Source organism: Camponotus floridanus, unplaced genomic scaffold, assembly GCF_003227725.1.
Source record: "Camponotus floridanus strain SB8 unplaced genomic scaffold, Cflo_v7.5 scaffold42, whole genome shotgun sequence".
NCBI classification, from domain to species: domain Eukaryota; kingdom Metazoa; phylum Arthropoda; class Insecta; order Hymenoptera; family Formicidae; genus Camponotus; species Camponotus floridanus.
Genome location: NW_020229570.1, coordinates 1,099,025 through 1,119,401, shown reverse-complemented (window position 1 = coordinate 1,119,401; position 20,377 = coordinate 1,099,025). Strand labels below are relative to the sequence as shown.

General features: G+C 28.2%; 3 protein-coding genes and 2 non-coding genes across 6 annotated transcripts; all 5 read right to left on the bottom strand.

The window, feature by feature from the left end:
* Window positions 1-3,095: 3,095 nt before the first annotated feature.
* LOC112638992 (uncharacterized protein PB18E9.04c-like) lies at window positions 3,096-5,746 on the bottom strand. Of its 2 annotated transcripts, XM_025411708.1 has the most exons (3): window positions 5,592-5,746; window positions 3,576-5,108; window positions 3,096-3,329 (listed from the first exon to the last, which is right to left on the bottom strand). In XM_025411708.1, exons 1-3 carry the CDS (start codon window positions 5,616-5,618, stop codon window positions 3,264-3,266), a joined length of 1,626 nt encoding a protein of 541 aa, XP_025267493.1. In that variant the 5' UTR covers window positions 5,619-5,746; the 3' UTR covers window positions 3,096-3,263. The 2 variants fall into 2 exon arrangements, with proteins under 2 accessions (XP_025267493.1, XP_025267492.1); XM_025411707.1 differs by having other exon boundaries at window positions 3,096-5,108.
* Window positions 5,747-8,312: 2,566 nt separating this feature from the next.
* Window positions 8,313-9,734, bottom strand: LOC105254510. The gene is made up of 2 exons (XM_011263247.3): window positions 9,598-9,734; window positions 8,313-8,751 (listed from the first exon to the last, which is right to left on the bottom strand). Exons 1-2 carry the CDS (start codon window positions 9,610-9,612, stop codon window positions 8,491-8,493), a joined length of 276 nt encoding a protein of 91 aa, XP_011261549.1. The 5' UTR covers window positions 9,613-9,734; the 3' UTR covers window positions 8,313-8,490.
* Window positions 9,735-15,620: 5,886 nt separating this feature from the next.
* LOC105254501 (methyltransferase-like protein 6) lies at window positions 15,621-18,870 on the bottom strand. Its single transcript, XM_025411712.1, has 11 exons — window positions 18,776-18,870; window positions 18,259-18,666; window positions 18,034-18,179; window positions 17,797-17,940; window positions 17,503-17,674; window positions 17,035-17,253; window positions 16,768-16,827; window positions 16,530-16,569; window positions 16,262-16,320; window positions 16,004-16,073; window positions 15,621-15,804 (listed from the first exon to the last, which is right to left on the bottom strand). Exons 2-5 carry the CDS (start codon window positions 18,634-18,636, stop codon window positions 17,518-17,520), a joined length of 825 nt encoding a protein of 274 aa, XP_025267497.1. The 5' UTR covers window positions 18,637-18,666; window positions 18,776-18,870; the 3' UTR covers window positions 15,621-15,804; window positions 16,004-16,073; window positions 16,262-16,320; window positions 16,530-16,569; window positions 16,768-16,827; window positions 17,035-17,253; window positions 17,503-17,517.
* LOC112638997 lies at window positions 16,638-16,723 on the bottom strand. Its single transcript, XR_003123247.1, has one exon. It is a non-coding gene; the product is annotated as a small nucleolar RNA snR60/Z15/Z230/Z193/J17 (small nucleolar RNA).
* On the bottom strand, window positions 16,900-16,992 carry LOC112638998. The gene has a single exon (XR_003123248.1). It is a non-coding gene; the product is annotated as a small nucleolar RNA snR60/Z15/Z230/Z193/J17 (small nucleolar RNA).
* Window positions 18,871-20,377: the final 1,507 nt, after the last annotated feature.

The window sequence follows — 20,377 nt, the reverse complement described above, 5'->3', positions numbered from 1 at the left end:
AATGCCAATGTCGACGATTGATTATCGCGCTTCACGCATATGGTTTTGAATAAAAGAAATCGATTTAAAATTGCTCTTGCTTTCTCATCACTTGATTGCTACATCTTCGGCTTTTCCTGTCATTTGTCTTCCTTTTTCAAATTTGTTAATTTTCTCGTTTTTTCAATCTTTAACTTTCTACGCATTGCAATTTCCTCTTTTCTGTACATATATGAATTTTCTCATTACAACTTATTTCTTTACCTGTTAATCTATTTTAAATTACAACTAAGATTTAACTATTCATATTATTAAAAAATATTGATAACAATGAAAAAAAATGTAAAAAATATTAAGCAAATTGGAGCAATTTGTCATAATACGAGAAATAGAATATATAATACAGGATTTTCTAGATTATATAGGATTCAAAGAGCGCATTTGAGAAACCCTGACCGAACAAGTTTGAAATAAAATGATAAAAATGCACCAGTAGAATAAAACGAAAACCGGGTAAATATAGGTCACTTGCGGAAAGTGAGTTGACAACAGGTTTGAGAAGCAACTGCGACGAGAAAGCTCGACTCAGAATCACACAAGTTGCGCTTTTAAGGCTTATTTCATGACCCCTATGGGCTTAATGTATGCTCTTTGATCTTTGAATTATTTCACGAAGATTTTGTATAAATCTTTATTTCTTCAGAATAGTAATGCTATCTCACATTATTTTCCTTGGAAACTTGTTCTATTAAATATTTACATAACGTTGTTAAAACGCAACGTGAGCAATCTACAAATAAGAGCAATTCAAAAGAAAAAACATTACTTTAAATTTTACGTTTTTGGTTGTCATTGCACTTAAAATTACTTAATATATATCTTAATGTATTTATGTCATTAAGGCAAAAATAAATATAATATGACTTGTAAGAAGGTTTTATAAATAGATATTTGTAAGTTTTCATTTGCAAATTAAATTCAATCATGTTTTAAGTTTTTCTTGAAATCTATATAAATTTAATTACTTATTTCCGATAAAAATATTCAATTTATCGTAATGGATTTATATAATGAAAAAAATATATACTTATTTTATTACTTTGATTTTAAAAATCTTAATCTCAAGGGCAATATAACTATTGAATTTAACAAGGAATAGAAGCAATCTGTATACTTGCAAGAAGTCAACAATATTAACAGCTTTTTAAATTTAATTTATTATGTTTAATTATGGATCTTATTATAGATTTCGATCTATAAATCACTAATATTAGCAATTCATTTTCGATGTATCTTTCCTTTAGTAAGAACGAGTTCAATGATTATGAAATCATCTAAGATCTACACTTGCAAACAACGATATATTATGCATGTTTAAGATTGCTTGGATTATCTGGCTGCTTTAACCGTGGCTAGAATTATCGAACGACTTTCGAGGTCAGAATCGAGTGACGTGGCGATGGTCCGTGTGCGACCACGAATGATGGTCACGACTACGAGTGAGAGTCTCTTTGTATAGATCAGCATTCTGGGCCGGAAGTGGCGGTAATCCATTTTCTCAACTTTCCATTCTATCGCGACTATATAGGATAAGCATCACAGTTGCGTGCGGTTAACGTTATACATGCATTATAAACAATCTTAAATCTAAGGCTTAGCTGGAGGGCCCTATGCAATTTTTTTACTTACACGTAACATATGGAACAAAAATATTATTTAAAATAGAAACTAAAAATATTTATATTAGTCATTATTTTTACTGGGGCAAGTATAAATAATCAAAGTATAAATAATGTAAAATAATAATTCAAATATTCGAATATTAATTAAATTATTTTCAATAACCTATCTAGAGTGTCCCCATTAAAGTTGACAAATTCAAAATTTTTCCAGTTGTGCGTTTTGCACTAAAATCAAACAATTATAAATTTCTAATTTAAAATAAAGGAAAAACCCGTTTTTTCTTCAAAGTAAAAAAATATTTATTTAACAAAATAAATATAACATATATATTTACATATGCGATAAATCTATGACAAAAATAGAAAACAAATTTTTCACGTCATACATATTCATCAAATCAACATTCACAGATGATTTACTCTCTCTTATTAAGTATAACATATATATTAATCTAAGTTTAAAAATAAAAGAAAATAGGAAAAATACACTGCCTAGAAAATCAACAAGAATCTCTCTCTATTTTATAAATAATATTCAAACATATTCGTATGGCTAATGATGAAATTTCTTTCATACATGACCGACAATTAAAAAATAACCTGTTTGTTATTTTTGCAACAAAATTTCAATTTCAATGAAACAACTGCATTCATTATCGTTTCAAAATAGACATTTTTCTTGAAAACATTTAAAATATGCATGTATGTATGTATGTACATACGTAATAACAGAAGATGCAAAAGTACACTTGGCACGAGTTATACATTGAACAATCATTATAGTAACTCTCCAATAACAAAACGTACATACTTTTACGTACATACTCATACGTACTTACTAATTGTAAGCGTCGCAAAATAACTGGGTAAATCCTTTATTTTCTAAAGTTTATAGCACTCACAAATAATATAGTTTTCGAATTTGTGTATATAATATAATGCGTACTGCATTTCAATGCAGAATTATTTGTGGATTGTGGAGAAATTATAATACTTATAATGCCACTATAGAACATGAAATTCCTCATAACTAATAGATAATTTTTCATACATGTATATGTGTATGAGAGTCTGGAAAAAAATTCAGTTTCTATTGTAATTTTTTGAGATAATTAAAATCTACTAATTTAAAACATCATAATTAGAAAAAATTTATGTAAATAAATCAATTGCGCAATAAAAATAATTAGTTTGAATTAAATATACACTATTGTTCATAAGACAATTAAAAAACAGAGATAATACATCTTGTGCGTTTTACTTATACTTAACAAATTTGTAATAAAAATGCAATAACGACTATTCTATTAATAAAAATAGATAAATCAAATTTCTTATTAAAGTAGATTTGCACAATCTTTTAGTCAATTTGAACTCTTGAAAAGAAGAAAATGAAATCGTTTATGTAAGAAAAGTTAATAGGCAATGTGGTACAGCATTATTAGCATATCAGAATCACGCGACTACGATAATAATTCTCCTTACAGTACTTTCTTCTTTTTAATCTCTCCTTCTCTCTTTTCCGCGCGAGTAAACAGTCAGTCTCGTTACCATAGACTTACGATCCAGTTCGCGAAGAATAAGGACGTCTTACTTCCATATTTATGTTGGTTTCGCCGGTGTGTACGAAGGCGCGTAATTCCATGGATAATTCGACAAGGTAGGCTTCTGCAGTTGATATGCAACATTGGGATAATAATATACTGGATATATTGTTTTGATAGGTTTATAAAGAAAAGGGTTGATTAATGCAGTTTGCGTGCCGTATGTATGTTGGATACTAGATGTTATAGCGGGGGTGACTTGCGCTGGATATATTGGATTTGTAGGCAGCAAAGAAGTGACTGGATGTACCGGCGTCGCGAGAGGATGTAATGGAGCAACAGGTCGTATTGGTTGAACTGGCAAAGTTACCGGCGTAAAAGCAGCTCCTGGTTGATTAGCAGAAGAGGTGGATGAAGGCGTTGCCGTTGACGGGATTGATGGCGTCAATTCTGTCGGCTTTTGAGACGGTTCCGTAGGAATCGGTATCCCAAAGTGAGTGGGTGATGTCTCGGAGGATTGGATAGGTTTGATAGATGTAAAGATGCCTGTACCGTAACTAGGAACTAAGTTGGTGCCCGTGATGATGGTTGGTACGAACCCGCCGTAAACTGGAATTCCTACAGGAGATCCAGCCGCGGCTGATCCAGATTGCGGTGATACTTGAGTAGTACCGTCGCTTTTAGATGATTGCGGAGGTCGAGTGACCGATATTCCAGTTACCGTTGTCGTGGGAGTAATCGGCGTGGTAGTCGAGACCCCATAGTTAAAAGAAAATCCTTTCAAAGGATTGACCGTAGTGCCTGATAAAAAAGGCGACTGACTAAGAGCGGTATTTTCAGAGCTAAAAGCTACAGTTTGCGGCGTCGAAATCTGCGATTTCATTTGTTGACTTATAGATTCTAGAAGCTCCTGATTCTGAATGAAACTCGCTTGATTCTGAGCGTACCTTCCTGCCGTGCTCGGAGTAGTCTGGGCTTGAGCGAGAGCTTGTTGCAGCTGAACAATTAACCGATCTTTCTCCAAAGACTGAATCTGCTGCAGAGTCTCTTGATTAAGCGTTCCCGATGCATACGGTGGCAACGCGCCCCGAAATTCCTGAGAGTTCTGCAAGGTACTCTCAAAGTCTCTAAATTGATTCAGATTCTGAATTTGATTGCTGATATCTTGAGATTGATTAGGCGCGAAATCCTCACTGTTCGCGGCTGCACCGTAAAGTTGTTGAATCGCTTGTGCGTTCTCAGACAGAAAGAGCGCAGCGTCGGAGATCTGATGATTCTGAGTCTGCATTAAATTTTCATTCCGCAAACTTGTGCCGTGAGAACTCTGTAGTGACTGCGGAACGAAATTATTTGTTGAAGAATAAGCTGGAACTTTTTGATTTTGCGGTGGTAAATAATTGGCCGTGTGCATGCCGAACGGCTCGTTATTTTGATTGGCGATCGGATTTACTTCCGTGAAATCGATGTTTCTGATCGGACTCGGTACTTCCTGCTCCGCTAATCCATCATGGAAACTAATCGATTGTTGTTGACCGACGTGATGTTGTAATTTGTCTCGATTCTGTTGAAAACGATATCCTTGTGTGATTGGACCGGAAGTCGAGTGGCTCGGTGGTCCATATTTCGTGAACGGTCTACTTAATTGACCGGGAAATTTAGATACGATTCGACCTCTAGATTGATGACCTTGAAAGCGCAATCGAGCATTTGAAGAAATATGATTCGATTTATTGTAGATGTATCCAGAATTTCTCTTCCGTTGGATGTCGGTTTGCTCAGAATTAGGCGTAACTTCGATCTCGCCAAGGTTCACCACTTCCAATTTTGTAACTTCTGGCTTTTGCACTTTGTCTTTCTGCTCGGCTTGAGTCAGCGAAAGCATCAATACAAGAATATAAATGACCTAAGAATATATATTTCTTATAAAATAAAAATAAATGCGTTATATGAATAAAAATAAAGATATAGGTGTGAAATAGAATAAAATTATTTTAATTAAGCCATAAAATATGAAAAATGAATTCATTAATTTATTATTTAGAAGAAATGCATATCTTTATTTTACATATAAAATTTTTTATTTTATTATTGTATTAATAAAATATTAAGGTGTATTAATGTATATAATGTATTATAAAGTATAACTGACACAACTTTCTGTAAAAGATTTATACATAGTTAGATAAAGAAATATGATAAAGAAACACAATAAGATTTTATATATAAATATTTAAAAAAACTCTAAATTCTAATAGAATATAATATAATATACAATATAATATATATATATATATAATACAATCTAATATAATATAATTTTACATAATTACAGAGAAATTTACGAATGGATAATAATTTGATCTAAGCATTAATGTTACATACTCACCAGAACGGGCCGCATTTTCGAACCCATATAATTCTTATCACACTTAACACTGCACACTAAGGCAATCCAATTATCTTTTTCAAAATTGCGTTACTTTGCATGAATGAGATCTTGACATTGAATTCTACTGTACAAAATTAATTTGTTCGAGGATGGACAAGTCCGTACTGACTAAAACTGCGGCCATACCTGCACATGTATAAATACAATCGGGTCGCGACCATCCACGAATTATAATAGACTTTCTTACTGGCTTTCATCGATCAGGCTTAAGCAATACTGTTACGAATTTGTGATGTTATACATATCGATGCAAAGTACATCATATAATCGGAGCGATCCCATGATTGAAACTTTGCTAGCGCTTACAAAGATCTATTATTCTTAATAATATATGTCGCTACAAAATACAATTAAAATTGCCAAGCGAAATCTATTTTGTATTACTAATATTAAATAAAATGCTATATAACATTGAAATTTCCCTAAAAATTGAAAATTGTAGAAATACAAAAATACTACATAATTGTAGAGCTATACTTATTAATTATTCAGAAAAAATGAAAATTAGATAATATACATATTGCAACAATCTTTTGTAGCATACATGTTATATTTGCCATTTATTGAAAATAGAAGAATGCATTGTATATCTTATAAAAAGCATTCAAATATAATTAAAAGTACATTCATTCGATGCATAAATTAATGACACTGTGCATGACTTATTACCACCGGAAAAAAAATATTTTTTTTCTTTTAAAAACCTTTATTGAATCTCTGCGCATCTTGTAAATAAAAATATAATGAAGCGCGAATAAAAGTATGTAAAAATAGCCTATTAAAAACGGGATATTTAAAACCATAAGACTTATTTTTAATAACATTTTAATTATTGCTATAAATGCAACTTTGCACTGAAAGGATCGTGATTCTTTTTCTCTCTCTTTTATCAAGATGAAGTTTACAAAATCTTTCCTTCGCTGTCGCAGCGAAATATAATACAAGAGTAAAAAGAAAAGAGCTCGAAACTTGCATATTATAATCATCTCCCTATCTTCTAATTGTCCTTAAATTATTCTCAATAGAAAAATGTGAGACGGTGAAGGAAAAGAATATCGTGAACTTCCGACGAGATCACATTATTGCGTGAAAACACAGCGAACTCGTTTATGGGATTCTTGTCACGGTTGTCCGGCTCTTCTCCGGGTCTTCCAGTGAAAGTCGCAAAGGTGAGTCTCCGGTCTCAGAGAATACGGAATAAGCGCTCATTTATAGGGATATATTCGTATTGTGTAACGTGCGATTATGCGTAAATCAAAATTTGCATCCGAACATCGCCTTTTTAACATATGTATTTGGTATACCTACAGTGTTATATGATTTGGTCGCGTAAAACAGAAATCGAAAATTGGATAACATCGGGCATGTCATTCGCTCATCGCTCACGTGTCCTTCTTCGATGGCGGAATTCGTAAATAGACGCATGTGGAAGTGAGGACGCGACTTAATTATATATTAAAATGCATGAAATAATGTTGTAACGACGCTATAAAAGAATAATATTTCACGTTTTGAACGATCTTTCGACATCGATCAAATATATTTTGGTTTATGAATGATCTTTAAATGCATTTTTAAATTTGTTAAAGATAATAATGGGCACATTTTAAATGCAAATTATTAAAAATAAATTAATAAAAATAAATTATTATTATTTTTATTATACTAATTAATAATATATGTTTAAATTTAATGTTTTATGTTTTAAATAGAATAATTAACAAATTTCGAAGAGTAGTAAATAATAAGTACATATACATATAAAATATAAGAAATATTTTTACAATAAATAATGGAAAGCATGCATTGTTTGACATTTGTTAAAACTGACTACTTTGTTTTCTCTATATTACGCAGATTTGCTCAAAGAACCTGTATTGCTTGCATTTGTGATTTCCTACTGCTCTTGTGCCAGATATGAAATTCATAGGTATGTCACATTAGTGAAACTAATGTCAATGTCCACGGCTGGTGGTGAAGCACGACGACATTAATGCAACCCTATTTACGTGCACACGCATTTACGAGCGTCAATTCAGCAACTTAATAATGTCAATCGCTTTCGCTCAACGTCTTCCTGCATAAATGTCTGAAAATCTGCACTGCAATTCGAGATAATACATTATACATCCGTTAAACGTGAAAAAGCGAGAAACGTATGTGCGATAAACTCGCCGAATTTGACTGTGAAAATGATATTTGTATATCGGATATATGCACGACCTGCGGTTACATTTCAACTCGAATTAATATATTTTTGTTATTAAAATCGTTGAAATTTGTAATACTTTCAATAATATTTTTGATAGTTTAAGAACAGTATTCCAAATAAACTAATATTTTGTTAAGATTAATATTAAGATTAAGATTGAGATTAATATTATAATAAATTACTTTTGCAAGTTATAATAATTTGCAATATAATAGTTTATAATTATCAAATATCTCAAAAATATATATCATTTTGAATGATATATAGTCTTAATAAATTAGTCATTTATTCTGTTATAAACAATATAATAATTAACATAATTGCCAAGTATTATAGTATATAATTTTGGGCTTTAAAGTTTGCAGGAAGGAAAATTACAGAAGGGATAGAATTTTTTCGTACAGTTCATTGAAAAAAATTCACACATTTCTTACATACTTAATATTATTTTATTATTAGAATGAATACAATGATAAGATTGCTGGTAGCCAAAGAACTTAAATTCACATGTTCATGGTTACCGAGAATTTGAGGGACAATTAAAGATTGAGCGAATATACATAATTGGAGCAAAATTTTCCAAGATTTCCATGATCTGTCCTCTTGATCTTGCATCATCGCGTCTCAAACTACATAATAGGGAGAACTGTAGTAAGGATAACTGTAGTAGGAATAGGGGTACGGGGAGTACGCGTACGGCAAACTGTAGCTGCTGTATGAATATGGTGCTGCGTATGAGAGTGGTGCATATGCGCCTAATACGAGGCCTCTCTTGTCTCTTGCGGCATCGACCTGCGTTTCTTTCTCTACGGATGCAACCTTCTTTATCTCAGGTACCTGTTCCACCGCCATAACGATGGCAAACAGAGCCAAAAGAAGAACAGCCTAAAAAATAAATTTTAATCAATCCATAGCTAATGGTTTTATCGAATTCATATCATATATATATTTTATAATGTGTGCCAGATGATTGATATAAAAAGCTATTTTCCAACTAATATATTATGATATAAAAACATCATATAATTTTTGTAGAACGCATGAAACAGAGACAGGATCTTATGATTAATTGACAATCACTATAAATGCCTTTATGAACAAAGTAAATGTGTAAGTATATTTAATATGTAAATATATATATTCAAGTTACATAAATATAAAATATAAAATTACGGAGAGATACAATTCGCAATTTTAAAAATCTGGAAATATTTAAAAAGCTTTTAAACATGAACAATTTATACAACATCACATATGTAAAAATTAAGATAATAAAATAATAAAATAATAAATAATAAAATGTAAGATGCAAATATCAAAATAGATGTTGCAGGGACCCATTTTGAAAAAAATTGTAAAAGAAAGTAAATCATCAATAATTAATTACTATTAATAATATGAGAAAATATTAAAATATCGTATAAACACAAATACCAAGACTTAATTTTAAAAAACTCAGAATGTGTAGTTGATCAAATTGATAGATTTACAGATATCCGCGCGATGATTAAACTAACACGGCATAGAACGATCAGTTAGTGAATTATCAGTGAAAATCTATCAGAATGCAACCTATCAGAATGCATGGGCACGATATATAAACCACACCAACATATACGAAATCATAAATTCACGAATATTTTATCAAAATCTTAACTTGCTTAACTCTTTACTTTAGCTATATCAGCGAATGCATACAAAATATCAGAAAAGATCTATTGGAATACTTACAACAAAGCACTTCATAGTTGATTGGATTCCTTTGAATCGTATGAGAGATCAGCTGCTGATGAACTGTAACTGAGTGATGCCTCTGCTTTTCGGCAGATTGCTTATATACCCGACGATCCATGCGTTCTATCTATACGCGTCCTAGCCCGATTGATCAATGCATGATGACGCACGCGTGTGTGTGTTGCATGTTGCGCGTATCTGCGAGCCGTTGCATGAGGGTTGTTATACGACGCATATTGTACACGCCTTTTTTTCTCATACGTAATCTGTGGGCGTATATTATCGTCGTCTTCGTCATCGTCATATAGACATCGTAGAGGTTCGCCAAGACATCCCGTATTCCGCGATGTACTCATGCACCTTCGATGGATGGAGCTTGGGTGAGGCAAGGGACCTTGGCAATCTGCCAAACACGGAGGAAAGTGTTTTATAATGCCAGCATAATTATTACTGCATGTATTACGTATCTGTCTGTAAAGTACACTCGGTGAACTTCGATGCGCAAATTAATTGCAGTCAAGGTACGAAATAAAAATAAACAAATTGTAAAGTGTAAAAAGTATATCGACCATGTAAAAAGTACAACTTGTACTAGAAACTGTATTTTGTGTGTTTTATTTTACAAAAGTATATTTATGCCTTTTTTATTCTAATATGTTTATAGGTATAAAAATATACAAGCGCATATAGCGAATATGTTTATAAGTATAAAAATATACAAGCGCTTTTTTATTCTAATATGTTTATAGGTATAAAAATATGCAAGCGCATTTAAAAATTAGAAAATATTAAATAATTGTTATGTCCCTAGATTACAATATATATATATATATATATATATATATATATATATATATATACACACATACAGAAAAAATTTTAAAAAGCTGAGAACTTGGCTTTTTATTTAAAAAATCATGTAATACAATAAATAAATATTAAAGATTTCTTTGAACACATATTTATATCAACAATTAATTCGAATTTAAATTGAATTTTATAAAAAAACTTCTCGTAAATTATTATTATAAATGTATTACAACTAGCAAAATATTAAAAATTATATAGTAAAAATATTATTAGAAATCAAATATATGTATAATTGCTTTTATTAATAATAGCTGTATGTAATTATTTGTTCGAATATTGATAATTACCGTATCAATACGAAAAGCAAAAAAAATAAAATTATTATATACATAGTATCTAACAGAGAGAAACCTAATAAGTGTGTTACAAATATGATTGTGTTATTATACCAGTTTTGTGGGTGAATCATCTAGATTATAGTGGCATGAAAACAAATAATTTTGTAAAAGAAATTAAAATAGACTATACAACAAATCTCGGTCAAATAAAATTAATTTATGATGTCTGGTTCACTTTACCTCATTCGATCTTTTCAGATGGATAAATATTTGTGGAATGCGCTATTAAACCGTTCTCTAATTATCGTGGTTTCTTAATTATCTTCGGTGAAATAAAATATACTAAAAATTTGGAATTTAAAGTGTTTTTCATCGTAGTCATTTCAGGAATAATTTATAGAACTTCTTTAGTGTTACTAAAGAATGCGACTTTATTAAACGCAACAAATTATTAACTCCTGAACTCTTAATACAGTTATCTATGCTGCATTATGTCTACTTTGCTACATTTATATACTACGGAATCGTAAATTGCGAATTTCATTTTGTCGTTGTTTGAATTTGCATTTGTAAAAGCTAATTAAATATTCAGTTCACATCCATAAATTTAATTAATCATAACGTACGAATTTGTCTCATGTCTCATGTTTAAAATCGGCAATACCGAACACATGCGTTTTGCTTTGATTTTCATTTACAAACATTTATGCTAATTAATTAGTAATCTAAAATAGAAACTCTATAAACATAACTTTGAATAAAGTTACTATGTTAAGAAATTATAATATTATCTTATATTTTACACTTAACGACTTATACAAATTTTTATATAAATTTATTTATTAAAAAGATATTCGCATTTGCATTAACATTATTTAAACCCTTAGAATTAAAATTCTTAATACAATTAAAGAATACATTATATTGTATTGAGTTTACAGTTATTTATTTATAATTATTTATTTGTATTGGATTTACAATTATTTACAGAATCCAGTAAATTCTATTGTATAAACTTCTATTAGTCAATAAGAAGTTTTATATCTATATTTCAGATTCATCTCAATAAATCATAACAAAGTAATGTCACAATTAATTTTGAATTCTGAATGGCTTAAATGTGTCTATCTGACAGAAAAGATCAAGGATATTTATTCACTTGAAAATAAAGTTTTATTCTCGATATTTATATAAATCCGGATTCATGATGGCGCCATAAAATTGCGTTTATAAACTAGAGTGGCCAGTCCCATGACCTCAATTTTAAAGCCAAAGTATTTTTTTTTCGACGTCGATTGCACTAAATTTTATTAAAATTATAATTTATACGCTAGTAAGACGACATGTTTGCATAAAATAGCGATTAATACTAGGCTCACGCTCATCATCTTCGGCGCCGCATTTTAAATTCCTATAAACAGGAAAAAGATCTTGTGAAGAACTTGTGTTCACGGTTTAGATCGTAAAAATTCACATATTTCTCTCTAAATTCTTTTAAATGCATTTTTATTTTTATATTTTTGCATAGTTCTTTACGTCTATTATTGTCACTGATTTACAAAACAAAATGTTTATATGACATAAAAGGATATCTAAAATGCCATTATATATGATTCGCAAAATTTAGATTATTATTTTGTAAAGTAAAATATATAACCAATCTTTAATATTTTTTAGATTATAATTCAATTTATATTTTATGTAAAAGAAACTTTAAAAATATACAGCTGTATGTATAAAAAATTTAAAAATATAATAAAATTAATAAATGATCTCTCTCTCTCTCTCTTATTTTTACAATAATAAAATAGTAAAATAAATAAAATAAACTAAAACGACACTGAATTTCTAACGTAAATAATTGTGTGCATCTTTTAAATGTAATATTGAAAAAATAGGAGAAACAAATGTACTGAATCATCTGTATTTATTTTATTAATACATGAATTATTATAATAGCACTGAAATCTGGCGTATAACTCTTTAATTAATTTTACTTATTTTATTGTACAGCTTTATGTTAAAAAATATATAATCGATATAAATAAATTAATAAAAATATAATTTTAATTCAATGCTATTAATTGAACTAAATTTTTTTTTTTTACTAGTAATTATAAAGTAAATTTATTAATTATAGTATATGTATGTTAAATAAAATAATTTCAAAAGTAAAATCATAATATCCTGCAAAATTGCGGACAATTTATTCAAGTGAAATTAATTGGAACACTATCAATTTAATTAAAGTATCAATTTAAGTAATAAACGTTACAATGTTCCCAAAAGTGTTTCAATGATTACACTTTCAAATCAATTTTTAATACATAATATTTTATTTTAACATTAGCAATAACTGTAATAACTGTTTTTATTATTATTCATTTGCAATCTTAATGTTTGTATTAAATCTTAAATGATATGCTCAAATGGGCAATAAATTGTGACACGATGAAATAAGTCCATCCATATTTATCATAACTTATCATTCATAAGATGCTTCTTCATTTAATTATTTCGTAAGAAATTTTAATAAGCATTTTTCACAATCGTATACAAATTGCATTAATATTTTAACATAAATTTTCAGGTCTTCAATCTTTTATGTTAAAATATTAACGCAATTTGTATACGATTGTGAAAAATGCTATTAAAATTTCTTATATATATATAATAAATATAAGATTAAGTAAAATATAATTTATAAAACAGAAATTCTAAATTTCTCTTCTTTTTGAAAAAAGCAAAGATTGTTTAAATTATAATATTATTTTATATAAAAAAAGAACGTAATGTATATAATTCTCTTGTTAAAATAGAAAAACAAAGAATTCCAATTCCAAGCCATTTCAAGATTTGCTAAAATTCTTTTCACACTACATTCGACTATATTTCTAGAAGGATTAGAAAGATCGAATCCTTTATGTGAATTACAAATCGCTGTTTATATGCTGGAAATAGAAAGGCATGGAAAGGAAGTCGGAAGTGTTACATCCATTCCCCGATTTCAAAGATTATGAATTCAGTTTCACAAAATAGATCCCTTTTACTTCGACAGTTTTTGTATAGTTTTGGAACATTACTTGTATCTATTAGATATACTTTTTTTTTAATTTAAAAATAATATCATAATTATATAAACAAAAAATTAAATATGAAAAAAATTTGACACAATGCATCAATCATTATGTTACATAGAAATATGTTACATAGAGCTGTGCACTTGAATGTGTGTGTATAAAATTGTTGCAATTTCGATTTAGATTATTGTTGTCCGCATCTCCAATTCAAAAACTAATAGGTTACAATATGATTTAATATTTCAACACATATTTCAACACGCTTTCTGAATCCATTTTATTAACGGATTATTAATGTCATGATACTTATAAGTAAATGGTAATATAATATGCTAATTATGGTAATTAATTTAAATATGTCAGATACAATAAATACAATTAATTGCATTTAATAAGGTTTATGTATTGCCAATAGAGAATCAAAATTAAACGAGATTAAATAGATTAATGAGAATCAAATATATATGTGTGTGTGTGTATAAACATAAATATAAAATAAATATAAAATTACATTAATTTATGTACTATTAAACATGTGAATTTTAACTGTATTTTCATAACTCATTAATTGATGCGATCATTTCTGCAACATATCCATGCACATGTGCGTAATTCTTAATAATTAATTGTTTTTTTTAATTTGGAAAAAATATTTTACACGCAAATATAATATGCTGCTAGTTCAAAATAAAAAACGAATTTCTTTTTAAAAATATTATTGTTTCAATATATTATTTAAATTATTTGAATAGTTTTAAAAAAGTCCTTATTTTTAATTTTAAAACAAATTATTTTTATAAATATGATAAATTTACAAAATTTACGCAGATTGGACTTCAAAAAATAACATATAATGTAGGTGTGCGTGTGTTACACAAATTTCTTTTTTCTGTATATTATAAAAATAATATTATAATAATATAAATATTCGATAATACTAAATTTAAATCTAATTAATAATATTTACTTAAATTTATGTGTATAAATACAATAAAATAACATAAAATTTTCTGCGCGATATTGTGCATTTTAATATGTACAGAAAAAATTAATATAATAGATGTTAATAAATTAAACAGTTTTTTATCGCTTGTTAGCTACTAAGGCATATGTAACTTTCATGCAAGTTTTACAATAAATTAATTTTTATTATTTTTAAATTATATTTACTTTACCTACACTCATAAAATTGAAATTTATTTACTCTAACTCTGTACTGCCAGAATTAATTAAATTATATACTACTGCTAGGGAGAACATATGTGCTTTGTAATATTTTCACAAAAAGAAAGACTACCGTAATTAAATATAGAATTTCTTTAGTGATAAAAATTCAATAATAAATACGTGGTTTTGACATACTACTAAAAAAAATGTTAAATCTTATATAAAACATTTTATTATTTTATCATGATATATAGATATCATGATTATCACATTAATAAATACGATTGCTTTATATATTTTTTGAATGCAATTTAAATACAAGTGATTATTTAAAAAAATGTATGCAACGACACAATTCACGAGTTTAAATTTAATCATCAAAGATTTTAATTTTAATTTATAAACAAAATTCGAAATTTTTAAATATTCACATATAATTGTGTTATAAATGATGAGAAAGAGGGAAATAGGGACAGTATGAAGATTGAAGAATCAAAACGAATGAAGATAATATATAACAATATTATTTTTCTATTTTATCCGTAAGATTGAAATAACAAAACATTTCAATATATTTTTTAATTAATAAAAGATTTTAGTACAGCTGCAACATCCATGTATGAAAGATAGTTAGAATGAAAGCAGAAATGCTTTCGATTTATTCAACTTGCATTGTACAAAATTGATTTTCTTGCAGCTTTGCAGCTTCTCCTCGATTTTCTTCCTTTTCTGTTCGCGAGTCATCATTTATCCCGTTGGTATTTTTACGCGACGCTTTAGCAATGTTAGGAACGCAGGAAACTTGATATCTGCCAACAATATAGTAGTTTGCGATTTATATTTGTGTTATGAGAAATAGTTAAATATAAATATGAATTGATAACGAGTTAAACATCAGATAAAATTAATAAGAATCAGGGGATTCATACGAAAGATGGTGTTGTGAATCATCATTTAATATTTTATATAAATAATGCTAATATTGTGCAATATTAACATTACACTCACCATGTGTATAATAAAGCGTACATATATATAAATAATTTCTATATCTCTATATTTATATTCCAACATAAACCTATAAACAATAAAAAAATTTATAATTTTATAATGCTGTAAAGTCTATAAAAATATATTAATTTATAATAAAACTGTCAGATAGAGCTAATATAGTAATCACGATTCATGCAAAAGATGGTTAAATCATCATGAAATGTTTATATATATATATATAAAAAATTAAAAAAGTACAAATATTAAACTTACCATATCATTTTTTGTTGATATGAACTGTTTATATGGAATCTACGATCACAGAGTTTTTCCTATAATATGTATATAATGATATTTATTTTCTGTAATAATTTTTCATTATTTTAAGAATATATTAATTGCTATTTTTCTCAGTGGTAGCGACGAAATATATAATTTTATCATGATTTGTCAATATAATGAATATATATACATCATTAAAACATATTAAATAAAAAAATTATAAAATATATATTATCTAAAACATATTTTACAAACTTACAGTATTCGATATGGCTTCAATTTGCTTCAATTCGAAATATCTAAAATATAAAATATTGCTTTTAAATTATTTAAAAAATTAATAAATTCAAAATATAATATATAAATAAAGAAATATCAGTTAGGGACGAAAGACTATATTAAGTTGTCATCAGAGTTGTATCAGTTGAACTATGATAGTCATCATTATGTAATACAAAATAAATTAATACATATATATAATAAAAATTTAAATGTACCTTTATATTAAATGTTGTTTAGAGTATTTGACATGACTTAACTTGATGTTTGAAAGGTCTCTAAAACATAAAACAATATTGTCTTTAAATTATTTGAAGCACCAATAGATTCAAAATATAATATATGCATTTTAGAAATGTCAGATAGGGACGAAAGACTATAACATTAAATTGTCGTCAGAGTTGTATCAGTTGAACTATGCTAGTCATCATTGTGTATTATATAAAATAAATTAATACTTAAATTAGAAATTTTCAAGTACGTACATTTACACTAAAAGTTGATTATGTTACATCGATTTTCTTTTATATAAATCACAATTCATACATGTTGGCAATTCAGATTTTTGGCAAATAATATTATAAAAAATTTAATAGCATTTTTATTAGAGTTCCATAAGCTTTTGATCAATATGTATAAAATGTCATCTCCATTTCAACATTCTTATACAGTTTGCCATAAATGTTATTGAATTATTGTATTATCTGCAAAAAAAATAAAAAATTATGTTAAAATAAATTTCGGTAAAAAATAATACATAATTTTATTAATAGAAGAATCAGTATTGCAGGAATTTCGATCATTGAATCTGATAATTCATTAATCATCATTTAAATATCAATAAATTATAAATATGTTACTTTACAATATGATAAAATTTTACATTTCAAAATATATTCATAAAAATTTTATAGCGTTAGAATTGCTAAAATTTTTAAATAAAATAGAATTACCATTTATTCTTATATTCAAGATTTCTTGAATTTTGCCTGCACAAAAATTCTTGGAACATCAATGTTTTCCTTCAAATTCACTGTACGTCTCTGTACATAATCACAACTTAGTATTTGAAAACCAACAGATACAAATAAATCTGCTACTTTTTCTGTAGAGAAATAATAACTCCTGAAATCCAAAGGACGTACTATCATTAATATCTATTAATTTTTTAAAATAGAAATCTATACATTATCTAACAAAATCAAATTTCAAAAATTTAATTTTACTTTATGAATAGAAAATTTTACCTTGTTCCATCTTGCCGCATATAGAGATTCTCACTGATTTTATGTCCAGGTTTAAAACGTAATTGTGCCATATCGTATAACCCATAATCTCGGAAAAGTAATATTCCTCCAGTATCAAGAGCATTGTATATATTTTGTGCAACTCTAATAAAAGCAAAAAATGCAAGCAATTAATAACTACATGTTTAACAACATTAGATTTTTACAATAATTTTATTATTAATGTATTTATCGTACTTATGAAATTTATCAGGATGAATAGCTGATAATACAAAGATGAGAGTTGTAATATTAACTGGACAATTAATTTCAGAAAAACAGTTCTCTAATGTAACATCTGTTTGAAAAGCTTTCATTGTATCTAGGTCATATAATGCGTGACTCTATAATGAAATATTAACGCACATTAATTTAATGGAATAACATTAGCTCTAATTTTCAACTATGGCTTATTCAATGTACCTTAAATAATTCGATTGCTCTTGTAGATAAATCACATGCGAATATTTTTCGAAATTTCAATCCATCTTCTACTAACGGATAAACGAAATTCCCGACTCCACAGCCCACTTCGAGGAAGACATTTTGATTCTCTTTGCTAGCTAAATCCACCAACTCGTCAAACTCTCGCGTCGTCCAGTGTCTATCTTTGAAGAATCTAGTATCGTTACGCTTGTAAAATAAATCCCAATGCTTCTTCGCATCCCTCTCGAGTTGATTCGCACGAAATTCGGATACTAAACGGGAATCTTGTGCTTTCATCCTATCGATTTCTTCCGATGTGAGACGCTTGGCCACGTGTTCCACGCTCGATGTACCATTTTCGATTAATTCGCTCATTTTTCTCCCGAATATATACTATCGAAGCGACTAAAACAACAAAAGGAAAAATTTATCGCGCCATTCGTCGATACATTCATGCTCTTATTAAAGTTCATTGAGTTTTGTAAATCCGATTCATAAAAAAGAAGATGCTTACTTGTTACTAATTCATGCTTCCTCGTCGAGATGTCCACAGGAAATGAATGAGCGTAACGCATAGCGCGCAAGACGACCTTGTCATGAATGTGCAACGCCGAGTACGATGTTGCCACGTATAGTTACGATGGACCACGTGACTGAAACATGCACGTGACTTAATAGGCGCGAAATTCGAATAGAATATTTCGAGAAGAGCATGATTTTTTTGAAGAGAATAGCATTTAATGACATATACAAGACAGCAGCACTTTATTTCTCAATTGTTTGTAATTTGAAGACTTGTGATACTGAATAAATTATTAATCCGCGTAATAAATTAAAAGACTTTTTAAAAATTTGTCTTTTTTCTTGAAATTTCTGGGTAATATAAATATCTCTTCCTCATACAATATTCACTTTTCGATTATTTTATTATAATTCTTTTATGCAAAATTATCTGGAATGACAAAGAAAATTATTTGTAAAAATCGCACAATTTTATTTGAAAAAATGAAGTTGTCTTTCTGTCTTTTTAAAAAAAAATATCCTATTTATTCTCTAAAAGAATACCAACTAAATTCAAAGAGAACATATTATTTTGTTATCTTTAATAGTTTCCGAAAAAACAGCACATGTAGAATTTTATGGATATTATATATTTGTTTGATTTGTCGTGTCTATTTTACTTTGAAATTAAAATACAAAAAAAGTTTATCATTTTAAATATATAACTGAATTTTCAATAAATCTGTAATATATCATATGTCATCTGTAATGTATCATATGCAAAATCTTCTATATATTTTAAATTATTAATGTAAATCTTTTAACAGTGGCTTAAGAAAGGTTAATATTAAATTTATTCGATTAAATTCCTTCACGTATTGCTTATCCAAAAATTAACTAGACTTCTCTTTACGCATGTCGATATTCGGCATGCTAACACGTTTCTTCGATTAACATGCAGAACTCGTAGGGGACAAGTATTTTATGCCACCGTATAGCATTAGCAGACAATAGTATACTATTAAAGGAGGGTGAGCGTGACTAAATTTAAGATTACACATTGTTCAGTGTAACGTTGTAAAAAAATGAAACGAAAAAAAAACAGTTTTGATAATTATTATATATATCCTTATATATATATGTTGATGTAAACTCCGTTGCACATACAAGCTCGCATAAATAATACCTCGCTTTATCTCTCATCTTTATTTCATCATCATACATGTTTCACATATTATTCAACACATTTTATGATTTATGAAGAATCTATAATCTGTAAATCAAGCATGGTTGAAAGAAAATGAATCGATCGAGTAGTATGTAGGTCATTGCAGACCACAATTTTGTCGAGAGCTTCGCGAGAGGTAACAAACATAGATTACCTGAATGGAATGAGAAACACGTTTCGCAATTCACAGTCATTAATGCCTTGTCGTAGAATAACGTCATTTTGCTGTTTTCAACGCCACCATCCTTCATAGCCGCTTTATAACCGCATTTGCTCTGAACATAAAAAAATGTCACAATTAAAATCGCGCTTCCATACATAGTAAATCGTGACGTAAAATAATCAAGTTGGTCATATAATTTATCATAATGTACTAAAAAAGAAATC

Excerpts from the sequence above, each read along its gene's own strand:
- LOC105254501 (XM_025411712.1), bottom strand. The coding sequence starts at position 18,636 with ATGAGCGAATTAATCGAAAATGGTACATCGAGCGTGGAACACGTGGCC. Across the intron at positions 18,180-18,258 it reads GAGCAATCGAATTATTTAAG|AGTCACGCATTATATGACCT; the intron begins GTACATTGAATA and ends ATTTCATTATAG. Across the intron at positions 17,675-17,796 it reads ATGCGGCAAGATGGAACAAG|GAGTTATTATTTCTCTACAG; the intron begins GTAAAATTTTCT and ends TTTGGATTTCAG.
- LOC112638992 (XM_025411707.1), bottom strand. The coding sequence starts at position 5,618 with ATGGGTTCGAAAATGCGGCCCGTTCTG. Across the intron at positions 5,109-5,591 it reads CGAAAATGCGGCCCGTTCTG|GTCATTTATATTCTTGTATT; the intron begins GTGAGTATGTAA and ends ATATATTCTTAG.